The following is a 14,067-nucleotide window of genomic DNA, read 5'->3' as shown; positions in this document are numbered from 1 at the left end:
AACACAAGAGAGTTAGATTGGGAAATATCACACCAAAGGACAAGCAAACAAATGCAAAGTGCACAAAAACAAGAAGAGCCCTATTTGAAGCATATTATATGTTTGTCTCAATCAGTTCTGTAAAATACCATTGCAAAGTTATCTTTAACCACTGGAACTGCAACTTTTGCTCATATCTCAGCCTCTATAATTTCATTATACGTACCCCCACCGTCTCAAAGAATGCCGCCGAATTAGCCACAACGTTTCCATGAGTCAACATGGCTCCTTTAGGGTCACCTGTTTCAGAAAATACAAAATATTATCAATCATTACCCATCATTTACTATATGCAAATTAAAAATCATTGCTCACTCAGGATCACACTCTCCTATACTCAAATCCATTAAGACAGGATTTCCCAACCTTTTTTATGCCATGAATCCCTATCATTAACCGAGGGATCCGTGGACCCCAAATTGGGAATCCCTGTATTAAGATATGCAATCATCTTTTATTGATCAAGGTAGATTGTTTTAATTTACGCTCAATGCATCAGGGAATTACAATCCATTTAAAATAAAAATAGAAAATGGTGGAAACAGGCAGCAGGCCAGGCGGCATCTATGGAAAATGAAGCTTCAGAACTTCAAGGATCCCAGACTTAAAATGATAACCATTTCTCTCTGCTCCTGCAGACTCTCTGCAGCGTTTTCTGTTTTTAGTTTCAGATTTCCAGCATCTGCAGTTTTTTTGAAGTAAAATGACACGGAAGATGAGACTTCTGCCAGTTTGTGATGGACACAGCTCTGCTCCCTCCGCCACAAGCGGAACTTCCTCTTGGGCCAAGAAGAGGCCAACAACAGGGTGGAGGAGCAACATCTTATATTCTGCCTGGGTACTCTCCAACATGATGGCATGAATATAGATTTCTCCTTCTAGTGAAAAAAAATTCCCACCCCTCTTCTATTCCCCACTCTGACCTTTTACTTCTCACTGCCTAACACTTCCCTTGTTCCCTTCCTCCACCTCTTTCTCCTACGGTCCTCTCTCCTCTCCCACCAGATTTCTTCTTCAACCCTTGACCTTTCCCACCCACCTGGCTTCACCTTTCACTTCCAGCTAGCCTCCTTCCCCTCCCCCCACCTTTTTATTCTGGCATCTTCCCCCTTCCTTCTCAGTCCTGATGAGGGTCTCGGCCCGAAATATTGACTGTTTATTCATTTCCATAAACACGGCCTGACCTGCTGAGTTCCTCCATCATTTTCTGTTCTGCCAGTTGTGTCCCCAATGCTTGACTAAATTAGACTCAGGAAATGAGGTTATTTAAAAAAAAACAGGTTTAAAATTTTGTGAGTTACTTGGGAAAAGATTCATGAGGAAACTCTTTCCAAGGTTGCTCAATCATGCAGTCAGTACTTAAACTGATTAAGCTCTGGCAGTATTTTTTAAAGAGTTGGATTCTAAGATGCTAAAATCCCATGAAGCTAACTTTCAACAGTGCAGATCTTCAAATATCATGGCCAATATTCATGTCTTTCTAGATACATGGAACTAAAGAAAGATTCCCAAATTATGCCAGACAGGGCTCGGTAAATATCTTGGGCAGATTGAAATCGGGTGCTTGGGATTAAAGGACAAGGTGCACATTGTCCTTTCTGTTCCTTGCATGAGAAATGTGTTATTCTCATTACAATCAACATGTTAAGGGAAAAAGTCATGATGGAAGAAATCTCTCAAACTTGAGAACTGAAGTACCTGTTGTTCCGCTTGTAAAGCACACGATACTCAAGTCATCAGGTTTTGGTGGCTAGAAAACATTATTTTAAAATTATAAACTTGATTAAGTAATATTTTATTTTGAAAAAAAGATACAATTTATTCTACATTTAAAATTGACTTTAAAATTAAGCATTGAAACACATTAACTTGGTAATCAATTAAAATGAAAGGAAAAAATAAATTCCTTCTAATATAGAAACATAGAAACATAGAAAATAGGTGCAGGAGTAGGCCATTCGGCCCTTCGAGCCTGCACCGCCATTTATTATGATCATGGCTGATCATCCAACTCAGAACCCCGCCCCAGCCTTCCCTCCATACCCCCTGATCCCCGTAGCCACAAGGGCCATATCGAACTCCCTCTTAAATATAGCCAATGAACTGGCTTCAACTGTTTCCTGTGGCAGAGAATTCCACAGATTCACCGCTCTCTGTGTGAAGAAGTTTTTCCTAATCTCGGTCCTAAAAGGCTTCCCCTTTATCCTCAAACTGTGACCCCTTGTTCTGGACTTCCCCAACATCAGGAACAATCTTCCTGCATCTAGCCTGTCGAATCCCTTTAGGATCTTATACGTTTCAATCAGATCCCCCCTCAATCTTATAAATTCCAACGAGTACAAGCCCAGTTCATCCAGTCTTTCTTCATATGAAAGTCCTGCCATCCCAGGAATCAATCTGGTGAACCTTCTTTGTACTCCCTCTATGGCAAGGATGTCTTTCCTCAGATTAGGGGACCAAAACTGCACACAATACTCCAGGTGTGGTCTCACCAAGGCCTTGTACAACTGCAGTAGTACCTCCCTGCTCCTGTACTCGAATCCTCTCGCTATAAATGCCAGCATACCATTCGCCTTTTTCACCGCCTGCTCTACCTGCATGCCCACTTTCAATGACTGGTGTATAATGACACCCAGGTCTCGTTGCACCTCCCCTTTTCCTAATCGGCCACCATTCAGATAATAATCTGTTTTCCTATTTTTGCCACCAAAGTGGATAACTTCACATTTATCCACATTAAATTGCATCTGCCATGAATTTGCCCACTCACCCAACCTATCCAAGTCACTCTGCATCCTCTTAGCATCCTCCTCACAGCTAACACTGCACCCAGCTTCGTGTCATCCGCAAACTTGGAGATGCTGCATTTAATTCCCTCATCCAAGTCATTAATATATATTGTAAACAACTGGGGTCCCAGCACTGAGACTTGCGGTACCGCACTAGTCACCGCCTGCCATTCTGAAAAGGTCCCGTTTATTCCCACTCTTTGCTTCCTGTCTGCTAACCAATTCTCCATCCACATCAATACCTTAACCCCAATACCGTGTGCTTTAAGTTTGCACACTAATCTCCTGTGTGGGACCTTGTCAAAAGCCTTCTGAAAATCCAAATATACAACATCCACTGGTTCTCCCCTATCCACTCTACTAGTTACATCCTCAAAAAATTGTATGAGATTCGTCAGACATGATTTTCCTTTCACAAATCCATGCTGACTTTGTCCGATCATTTCACCACTTTCCAAATGTGCTGTTATCACATCTTTGATAACTGACTCCAGCAGTTTCCCCATCACCGACGTTAGGCTAACCGGTCTATAATTCCCCGGTTTCTCTCTCCCTCCTTTTTTAAAAAGTGGGGTTACATTAGCCACCCTCCAATCCTCAGGAACTAGTCCAGAATCTAACGAGTTTTGAAAAATTATCACTAATGCATCCACTATTTCTTGGGCTACTTCCTTAAGCACTCTAGGATGCAGACCATCTGGCCCTGGGGATTTATCTGCCTTCAATCCCTTCAATTTACCTAACACCACTTCCCTACTAACATGTATTTCGCTCAGTTCCTCCATCTCACTGGACCCTCTGTCCCTTACTATTTCTGGAAGATTATTTATGTCCTCCTTAGTGAAGACAGAACCAAAGTAATTATTCAATTAGTCTGCCATGTCCTTGCTCCCCATAATCAATTCACCTGTTTCTGTCTGCAGGGGACCTACATTTGTCTTTACCAGTCTTTTCCTTTTTACATATCTATAAAAGCTTTTACAGTCAGTTTTTATGTTCCCTGCCAGTTTTCTCTCATAATCTTTTTTCCCTTTCCTAATTAAGCCCTTTGTCCTCCTCTGCTGAACTCTGAATTTCTCCCAGTCCTCAGGTGAGCCACTTTTTCTGGCTAATTTGTACGCTTCTTCTTTGGAATTGATACTATCCCTAATTTCTCTTGTCAGCCACGGGTGCACTACCTTCCTTGATTTATTCTTTTGCCAAACTGGGATGAACAATTGTTGTAGTTCATCCATGCAACCTTTAAATGCTTGCCATTGCATATCCACCGTCAATCCTTTAAGTGTCATTTGCCAGTCTATCTTAGCTAATTCACGTCTCATACCTTCAAAGTTACCCCTCTTTAAGTTCAGAACCTTTGTTTCTGAATTAACTATGTCACTCTCCATCTTAATGAAGAATTCCACCATATTATGGCCACTCTTACCCAAGGGTCCTCTCACGACAAGATTGCTAATTAACCCTTCCTCATTGCTCAAAACCCAGTCCAGAATAGCCTGCTCTCTAGTTGGTTCCTCGACATGTTGGTTCAAAAAACCATCCCGCATACATTCCAAGAAATCCTCTTCCTCAGCACCTTTACCAATTTGGTTCACCCAATCTACATGTAGATTGAAGTCACCCATTATAACTGCTGTTCCTTTATTGCACACATTTCTAATTTCCTGTTTAATACCATCTCCGACCTCACTACTACTGTTAGGTGGCCTGTACACAGCTCCCACCAGCGTCTTCTGCCCCCTAGTGTTACGCAGCTCTACCCATATCGATTCCACATCTTCCCGGCTTATGTCCTTCCTCTCTATTGCGTTAATCTCTTCTTTAACCAGCAACGCCACCCCACCTCCCCTTCCTTCATGTCTATCCCTCCTGAATATTGAATATCCCTGAACGTTGATCTCCCATCCTTGGTCACCCTGGAGCCATGTCTCTGTGATCCCAACTATATCATAATCATTAATAACAATCTGCACTTTCAATTCATCCACCTTATTACGAATGCTCCTTGCATTGACACACAAAGCCTTCAGGCGCTCTTTTACAACTCTCTTAGCCCTTATACAATTATGTTGAAAAGTGGCCCTTTTTAATGTTTGCCCTGGATTTGTCGGCCTGCCACTTTTACTTTTCTCCTTAGTACTTTTTGCTTCTACCCTCACTTTACACCCCTCTGTCTCTCTGCACTGGTTCCTATCCCCCTGTTGTGAACTAACCTCCTCTCGCCTAGCCTCTTTAATTTGATTCCCAACCCCCAACCATTCTATAAGAACTTGAAATCATAAAGTCTGTAATTGACAACTAGGAGGTAGTAATAAAGGTCATAATGTTAAGGATTGCCCATATTTCACCCTGTGATCATCTTTAATGGTCACTCAGTATTGTGTTATAGTTGGAGCAGTGATAAGGTGGAAGAGAGTTTAAAATACTGTAACTTTGTTCTACAGGTATCGATTATAACCAACATTATGATGACAAGCTCTGCCATATTCATCAGGAATGACGCCTGGGCATGTTTAGTCTGGTGGTATTTATACTCCCATCATCCGTCCCTCCTGATTGGTTAGACCTCATCCAATCAGGTTTCCGCTGTCCCAACACTCGAATTCTAGTTCTTACTTAGAGTGAGACCTTCATCTTTGTTAAAGTTCTTTTCCTCCACTTTTATTTCAATGGCTTCCTTCTGCCAGTGGTCCCGAAAGCCATCGGTGCGGCACGGTAGTTTCGTGCTATCAAAGTCAATCCAATGGCCATTGCAATTGCAATGTTCTGTTACCGCCAGTTCCTCCGGGTAACCCAAACGTAAGGAAGTGAAAGTCACTGCTTATGCAGTGCAAAGATGACCTGTTACTCAGGATGGCTAGTGTTTGCAAGATTCCCTGTGAATGCGGAGCAACGTATATTGGGGGAATAATGAAATCGTGGATGAACTGAATAAGTATTTTGCATCAGTCATCACTGTGGAAGACACTAGCAGTATGGTGGAAGTTCCAGGTATCAGGGAACATGAAGTGTGTGAAGTTACCATTACTAGAGAGAAGGTTCTTGGGAAACTGAAAGGTCTGAAGGTAGATAAGTCACCTAGATCAGATGGTGTACACCCCAGGGTTCTGAAAAAGGTGGTTGAAGAGATCATGGAGGCACTAGTAATGATCTTTTGTAATGATCATGTCAGGTCACTCGTCTCAGTGCTGCTGGTACCATGTAACCCAGTACTACCTGTCGCATGGTCGGGTGGTCGGCGACTAAATCAGCTCCCCCACCAGGCTTGCCTGGTGAGGAGGGTGGCTAGACACCCTGCAGGACGAAAAACAAGACCTGTCAAAGGGTGGATGAACACTCTGGTAGGGTCAATGGCCATCTAGCAAACACGTGCCATGAGACGCGGAAAGGGCATCCCTTGCATCGAAGCTTGGTCTGGCCATTCACTGCAACAGAACGTCCCCCAGCCGTCTTGGACCCCACCATGCCGCTGGATCCGGGAGGAGATGTCGAGAGGGTGGGTCTGGACCTGTACAACCCCCTACTCACCTAAAATCCACTCACGCACATGCTGTTCCTTTCTGAGGAGTGGGGTATAAACCCCACTAACTGACTGAAAGGAACAATCATCATCCTATGGGATGGATAACCAGAGAGAGTAATGGTCTTTCAAGAGTCACTAGATTCTAGAACTGGTCTGGAAGACAGGAAAATTGCAAATGTCACTCCACTCTTCAAGAAGGGAGGGAAGCAGAAGAAAGGAAACTATGGACCAGTGAGTCTGAACTCAGTAGTTGGGAAGATGTTTGAGTCAGTTATTAAGAATGAGGTTTTAGGGTACTTAGAGGCACTTAATGAAATAAGCCGTAATTAGCATGGTTACCCCAGGGAAAATCTTGCCTGACAAATCTGTCAGAATTCTTTGAAGTAACAAGCAGGGTAGTCAAAGGAGAATCAGTTGATGTTGGGAATTTGGATTTTCAGAAAGCCTTTGACAAGGTGGCACACATGAGGCTGCTTAACAAGCCATGAGCCCATTTTATTAGAGGAAAGATTCTGGCATGGATAAAGCAGTGGCTGATTGGCAGGAGGCAAAGAGTGGGAATAAAGGAAGCCTTTTCTGGCTGGCTGCCAGTGACCAGTGGTGTTCCACAGGGGTCTGTGTTGGAATCAATTCTTTTTACATTTTTTGTCAATAATCTGGATGATGGAATTTATGGCTTTGTTGCAAAGTTCGAAGGCAATATGAAGATCGGTGGAGGGTTTAGGTAGGAAGAACTTGGACAGGTTAATAGAATGGGCAAAGAAATGGTAGATGGAATGCAGAGCTGGAAAGTGTTTGGTCATGCACTTTGGTAAAGGGTTGCCAATTTTCTAAATGGAGAGAATATACAAAAAAACTGAGATGCAGGATTCCCTGAATTTGCAGGTTGGGTCTGTGGTGAGGAAGACAAATGCACTGTTAGCATTCATTGCAAAAGGACTAGAATATAAAAGCAAGGATGTAATGTTGAGACTTTATAAAGCACTGGTGATGCCTCACTTGGAGTATTGAGAGTAGCTCTGGGCCCCTTATCTTAGAAAGGATGTGTTGAAACTGGAGAGGGGTAAAAGGAGATTCACAAAAATGATTCCAGGATTGAATGACTTGTCGTATGAAGAATGTCTGATGGTTCTGGGCTTGTATTCACTAGAATTCAGAAGAATGAGGGGTGACTTCTTTGGAACCTATCATATAGTGAAAGGCTTTAATCGAGTGGACGTGGAGAGGATGTCTCCTATGGTGGAAAAGTCTAAGACCAGAGGACACAGCATCAGAATAAAAGGGCATCCTTTTGGAACAGACGAGGAAGAATTTCTTTAGCCAGAGGGTGGTGAATCTGTGGAATTCATTTTCACAGGCTGTAGATGAGGCCAAGTCTTTATGTATATTTAAGGCAAAAGTTGATAGTTTCTTGATCGGTCAGGGCATGAAGGAATACAGGGAGAAGGCAGGACTTTGAGGCTGAGAAAAAAATTGGATCAGCTACGATGAAATGGCGGAACAGACTGGATGGGACAAATGGCCTAATTTTGCTCCCATATCTTATGGTTTTGTGGTCTTACATTGGGCATATGGGATGCACGGTGGAAACCCGAATCAAGGAGCACAGGAGGTGTATCCGTTTGCGTTCCCTGGATAAATCAACGGTAACAGAACATTGCAAAAACTATTGTGCCACGCCAATAGCTTTTGGGACTACTTGGTGAAAGAAGCCATTGAAATAAAAGTAAAGGAAAAGAACTTTAACAAAGATGAAAGTTTCGCTCTAAGAACTGGAATTCGATTGTAAACACGGTGGGACAGCGGAAACCTGATTGGATGAGGAGTAACCAATCAGGAGGGACAGACAATGGGGGTATAAATACCACTGGACTAGACATGTCCAGCCACCATCCCTGATGAAGATGGCAGACTTTGTCATTGAAACATCAATTAAAATCGACACCTGTGTTGGGCAGGAAGTCCAAGAAGAGTTTGTCCATCACATACGCCAGGAAAGCAGTAGATCCTTTTTTAAACTTAATTCTGATGAAACACATTTAAAAAAGTGAGCTGTTTTTGTACCCAAATGAAATGCCAGGGAAATTAAATGACATTATTTTGTAAAAATCTGAGTAGAAGAAATTAAGGTAAAGGTAAATTCAAAGTCCTTTACAAGAGAAGTGCTTCCAACCACCGAGCACATTTACAAGGAGCGCTGTTCAGGAAGGTAGCTTCTATCATTAAAGACCCCCACCTTCCGGGCCATGCTCTCTTCTTGCTGCTGCTATCAGAAAGGGGGCACAGGAGCTACATGACCCACACCATCAGGTTCAGGAACAGTTATTACCCATCAACCAAACAGACTCCTGAATCAGAGGGGATAACTTCACTCACCCCAACACCGAGGTCCCCACAGTTTCAACAAGCTACAGACTCACTTTCAATGACTCTACAACTCCTGTTCTCAATATTATTTATTACTTATTTATCTATTATTATTATTATTCTGCTTTTCTTTTTATATTTGCACAATTTGTCATGTTTCACACATATTGGTTGTTTGTCTGTCTTTGTGTTTTCAATAATTATATTGTGTTTCTTTGTATTTATTGTAAATGCTCACAAGAAAATGAATCTTAGGGTAGTATATGGTAGTATATACAGTATACTTAAATAATAAATTTAAATTTACTTTATTTTGAATTTACTTTGAAATTAGAGCAAGGTATATGAGTTTGATGAGAAATGCAAAAGTTGAAAAAAGCAGATTCATATACAATCCATTAATATTATTATTTAAAGGGAAGAGAAACAAAAATATAATGAAGTAAAATGGAAGGAAATGTTTGGATCTTTGAATACATTACGAGTTACTGTGCTTCGAAAGATGCACTGACTGGCTTGCATTCACACCAACATCATCAGCCAGTCACCATGTTCCACAGTACATTACAGACACTGAAATACTTGAAATGCAACCAACGTTGCAACGTAATAGGTAACTTAGGCACAATAGCACCCCACAAACAAACGATTAGACGTTTCTGTTCGATAATGTTGGTTGGGGAATAAATGCTACACCAGATACAAACGATAGTTATCCTACAACAGGACAAAATAGTGCCAAGATCATCTCGGCATAGCTGATGGAGTCCCTGCTTAATGTCTCATCTGGAAGATTGGTAATCAGACTGGAAATCTTACACTGACATAGCAGCAAACATTTTGTGCTCAGGTATTTGAAACAGAATTAACACATTGTCTAGAAAGCAATAGTGCAGGTATTGAGCCTTGGTTTGGATGTGTGCTTTATGCTGCAGGAAGAAGGTACAGGGACCTCAGGACTCACACCTCCAGGTTCGGGTACATCTACTACCCCTCAACCATCAGGCTCTGAACCAACAGGAATAACTTCACTCAGCTTCACTTGTCCAGTCATTGAAATGTTCCCACAACCTACAAACTCACTTTCAAGGAATCCTCATCTCATGCTCTCAAAATTAATTTCTTATTTATTTATTATTATAATTTCTTTCTTTTTGTATTTACAGAGTTAGTTGTCTTTTGCACACCAGTTGGAAGCCCAAGTTGGTGAGGTTTTTCATTGATTCTATTATAGCTATTATTCTATTATGGATTTATTAAGTATGCCTGTAAGTAAATTAATGTGAGGGTTATATATGTAGTTTGATAATAAATTTACTTTGAACTTTGAAGATCTAAGATAATCAGCAGAATGCAGAACTGCCTTGCTTCAATTATCACAGTAGAACTACGATTGCATCAATTTCAAGGACTGGGTCAAATCTAGGAGCTCATATGTAAATTTTAAATGGATAGATTTATGTCTGAAAGCTATTAACAACTCAGATATGTAATTAATCATCTGTTTCCTGTAGGACATTTTTATTATCATATTGACACTCCTTTGATTGTGCTTATCAGGTGACACATCTAAAACTATGTATTTTATCCTTGTCATACCACTTACAGTTCTAGTTTGGAATGTGGATCATTTTGGAATTATTAAGAAATGTTGTCACTAAACATCTAGATCAACAGGAGTGATCCCCGTCATCTCGGACATGCCCTCTTCTCATTGCTACAAACAGGGCGAGATACAGGAGCCTAAAGACAGGCACTCAAAGTTTCAGGAACAGATCTTTCCGCCCTGCCATCAGATTTCTGAATGGACATTGAGCCCATGAACACCACCTCAGTATTTTCCCTCTCTTTTTACACGACTTATTTAATTTCCTTTTTTTTATATATACTTATTGTAATTTATGGATTTTAGTATTATGTATTGGACTGCTCTGTTGTGGCAAAACAATAAATTCCACGATATACGCCAGTGATTTTAAACCAGATTCTGATTCTGACATATGGAGTCAATGAAATGACAACAGATACCCTGGATAAGGGGAAATGCACTGCATGTTGATATGAGAAAAGACTGGCAGGTTTATGCATAAAGGTGTACAAGAACAACATGAAGATAGAATTAACAAGCAGGTACTAATTCAAAGCAACACACAGAGGAACTCAGCGGGTCAGGCAGTATCTCTGGAAATGAATAAACAGTCGATGTTTCAGGCCGAGGCACCTCCCCAGGACTGGTCAGGAAGAAGGAAGATGCCAGAACTATGAGGTGTGGGGAGGCGAAGAAGGACAAGCCAGAAGTCGATAGGTGAAATCAGGTGGGCAGGAAAGACAAAAGGTTGGAGAGAAAGGAATCCGACAGGAGAGGAGAGTGGGCCACAGGAGAAAGGGAAGAAGGAGGGGGCCCAGGAGGAGGAGATATGTGGGTGAGAAGAGGCAAGACTGGGGAAAAGCAGAAGAGGGGACAGGGGAACAGTAAAATTTACTAATTCAGATATAAAACAAAATGATTGATATGGGAGGATTTGTTAAGATTTTCTCAAAACTGCACCTAATTAATGTCCTAATGAATGATTGAGATGTCAGAGTTTGGAGTTAAGTCCAAATTTGTAGATAATGATAAGATGGAGACTTTAGTAGGCAACACAAATACAGAATGCAGAAGGAAATTGCAAAATAACAGTTGACAGGATATTAGAACAAACAAAAATGCAGATAACAATTTACCTTATTAAATAAACACTGATTTGAGGAAATGGGTGATCAAAGATCAGTGATCAGCTTTATTCACCATATACATTTACATGCATTAGGAATTTGCTGTGGTGACATGGAACAAAACAACAGCATTCAACAATTATAAGACCATATGACATGGGAGCAGAAATAGGCCATTCAGCTCATCGAGTCTGCTCTGCCATTTAATCATGGGCTGATCCAATTCTTCGAGTCATCCCCACTCCCCTGCTTTCTCCCATACACTTTTGCCCTGGCTAATCAAGAACCTATCCAACTCTGCCTTAAATGCACCCAATGACTTGGCCTCCACAGCCACTTGTGGCAACAAATTCCACAGATTTACCACCCTCTGACTAAAGTAATTTCTCCGCATCTCTGTCCTAAATGGACGTCCTTCAATCCTGAAGTCGTGCCCTCTTGTCCTACACTGCCTTAGCATGGGAAATAACTGCCATATCTAATCTGTTCAGGCCTTTTAACGTTCGGAATGTTTCTATGAGATCCCGCCTCATTCTCCTGAACTCCAGGGAATACAGCACAAGAGTTGCCAGACATTCCTCATTTGGTAATCCTTTCATTCCTGGAATCATTCTCGTGAATCTTCTCTGAACCCTCTCCAATCTCAGTATACCCTTCCTAAAATAAGGAGCCCAAAACTGCACACAATACTCCAAGTTTGGTCTCTCGAGTGCCGTATAGACCCTCAACATCACATCCCTGCTCTTATATTCTATACCTCTAGAAATGAATGCCAACATTGCATTCGCCTTCTTCACCACCGACTCAACCTGTAGGTTAACCTTTAGGGTATCCTGCACAAGGACTCCCAAGTCCCTTTGCATCTCTGCATTTTGAATTCTCTCCCCTTCGAAATAATAGTTTACCCATTTATTTCTTCCACCAAAGTGCATGACCATACACTTTCCAACATTGCATTTAATTTGCCACTTCTTTGCCCATTCTTCTAAACTATCTAAGTCTCTCTGTTTCCTCAACACTACCCACTCCTCCACCTATCTTTGTATCATCGGCAAATTTAGCCACAAATCCATTAATTCCATAGTCCAAATCATTGACATACATTGTAAAAAGCAGCAGTCCCAACACCGTCCCCTGTGGAACTCCACTGGTAACTGACAGCCAGTCAGAATAAGATCCCTTTATTCCCAGTCTCTGTTTTCTGCCAATTAGCCAATGCTCCACCCATGCTAGTAACTTCCCTGTAATTCCATGGGCTCTTATCTTGCTAAGCAGCCTCATGTGTGGCACCTGGTCAAAGTCCTTCTGAAAATCAAAGTATACCACATCTACTGCATCTCTTTTGTCTACCCTGCTTCTAATTTCTTTAAAGAATTGCAGTAGGATTGTCAGGCAGGATCTTCCTTTCAGGAAACCATGCTGGCTTTGGCCTATCTTGTCATGTGCCTCCGGATACTCCATAATCTCATTCCTAACAATTGATTCCAACAACTTCCCAACCACTAATGTCAGGCTAACAGGTCTATTGTTTCGTTTCTACTGCCTCCCACCCTTCTTCAATAGCAGAGTAACATTTGCAATTTTCCAGTCATCCAGAACAATGCCAGAATCTATTGATTCCTGAAAGATCATTGTTAATGCCTCCGCAATCTCTCCAGCTACTTCCTTCAGACCCTGAGGGTGCATTCCATCAGGTCCAGGAGATTTATCCACCCTCAGACCATTAAGCTTCCTGAGCACCTTCTCAGTGGTAATTTTCACTGCACATACTTCACTTCCCTGACACTCTTAAATGTCCGGTATACTGCAGATGTCTTCCACTTTGAAGACTGAGACAAAATACACATTCAGTTCCTCTGCCAACCCTGCATCTCTTATTACAATATCTCCAGTATCATTTTCTATTGGTCCTATATCTACCCTCGACTCTCTTTTACCCTTGATATACTTAAAAAAGCTTTTAGTATCTGCTTTGATATTAGTTGCCAGCTTCGTTTCATAATTCACCTTTTCCTTCCTAATGACCTTCTTAGTTTCCTTCTGAAAGTTTTTAGAAGCTTCCCAATCCTCTATCCTCCCACTAGCTTTGGCTTCTGTGTATGTCCTCTCTTTTGCTTTTACTTTGGCTCTGGCTTCATTTGTCAGCCATGGTAATGTCCTTCTTGCATTTGAAAATTTCTTCTTATTTGGAATATATCTGTCTTGCACTTCCCTCATTTGTCACAGAAACTCCAGCCATTGCTGCTCTGCTGTCCTTCCTGCTAGTGTCCCTTTCCATTCAACTTTGGCCAGTTCCCCTCTCATGCCATTGTAATTTCCTTTACTCCACTGAAATACCAACACATTGGATTTTAGTTTCTCCTTCTCAAATTTCAAAGTGAACTCAATCATATTGTGATCACCGTTCTCTAAGGGCTCCTTAACATTAAGCTCTCTTATCACCTCCAGATCATTGCACAACAGCCAACCCTAGTGGGCTCAACAACAAGCTGTTCTAAAAAGCCATCCTTTAGACATTCTACAAACTCTCTCTCTTATTAAACAATAAAGAATTGTATAAAAATTAAATTTAAAGGTTAAAGTACAGATATTGAATAAAATGTGCATAAATACTAGCATGCATTTACAATATAA

At 41.4% G+C, this 14,067-nt stretch overlaps 1 protein-coding gene across 2 annotated transcripts in view; it reads right to left on the bottom strand.

Moving 5' to 3' along the window:
- Positions 1-14,067, bottom strand: part of acsl5 (acyl-CoA synthetase long chain family member 5) — a 117,779-nt gene that overhangs the window by 21,882 nt on the left and 81,830 nt on the right. For both annotated transcript variants that reach the window (XM_063071939.1, XM_063071938.1), the window contains 2 exons: positions 1,738-1,789; positions 206-279 (listed from right to left, as the gene is read on the bottom strand). In XM_063071939.1, coding sequence (XP_062928009.1) covers positions 206-279; positions 1,738-1,789 — 126 coding nt within the window. The remainder of the gene's footprint in view (positions 1-205; positions 280-1,737; positions 1,790-14,067) is intronic.

Source organism: Mobula hypostoma, chromosome 19 (assembly GCF_963921235.1).
Source record: "Mobula hypostoma chromosome 19, sMobHyp1.1, whole genome shotgun sequence".
NCBI lineage: Eukaryota > Metazoa > Chordata > Chondrichthyes > Myliobatiformes > Myliobatidae > Mobula > Mobula hypostoma.
This window is presented reverse-complemented; position numbering and strand designations above follow the sequence as displayed.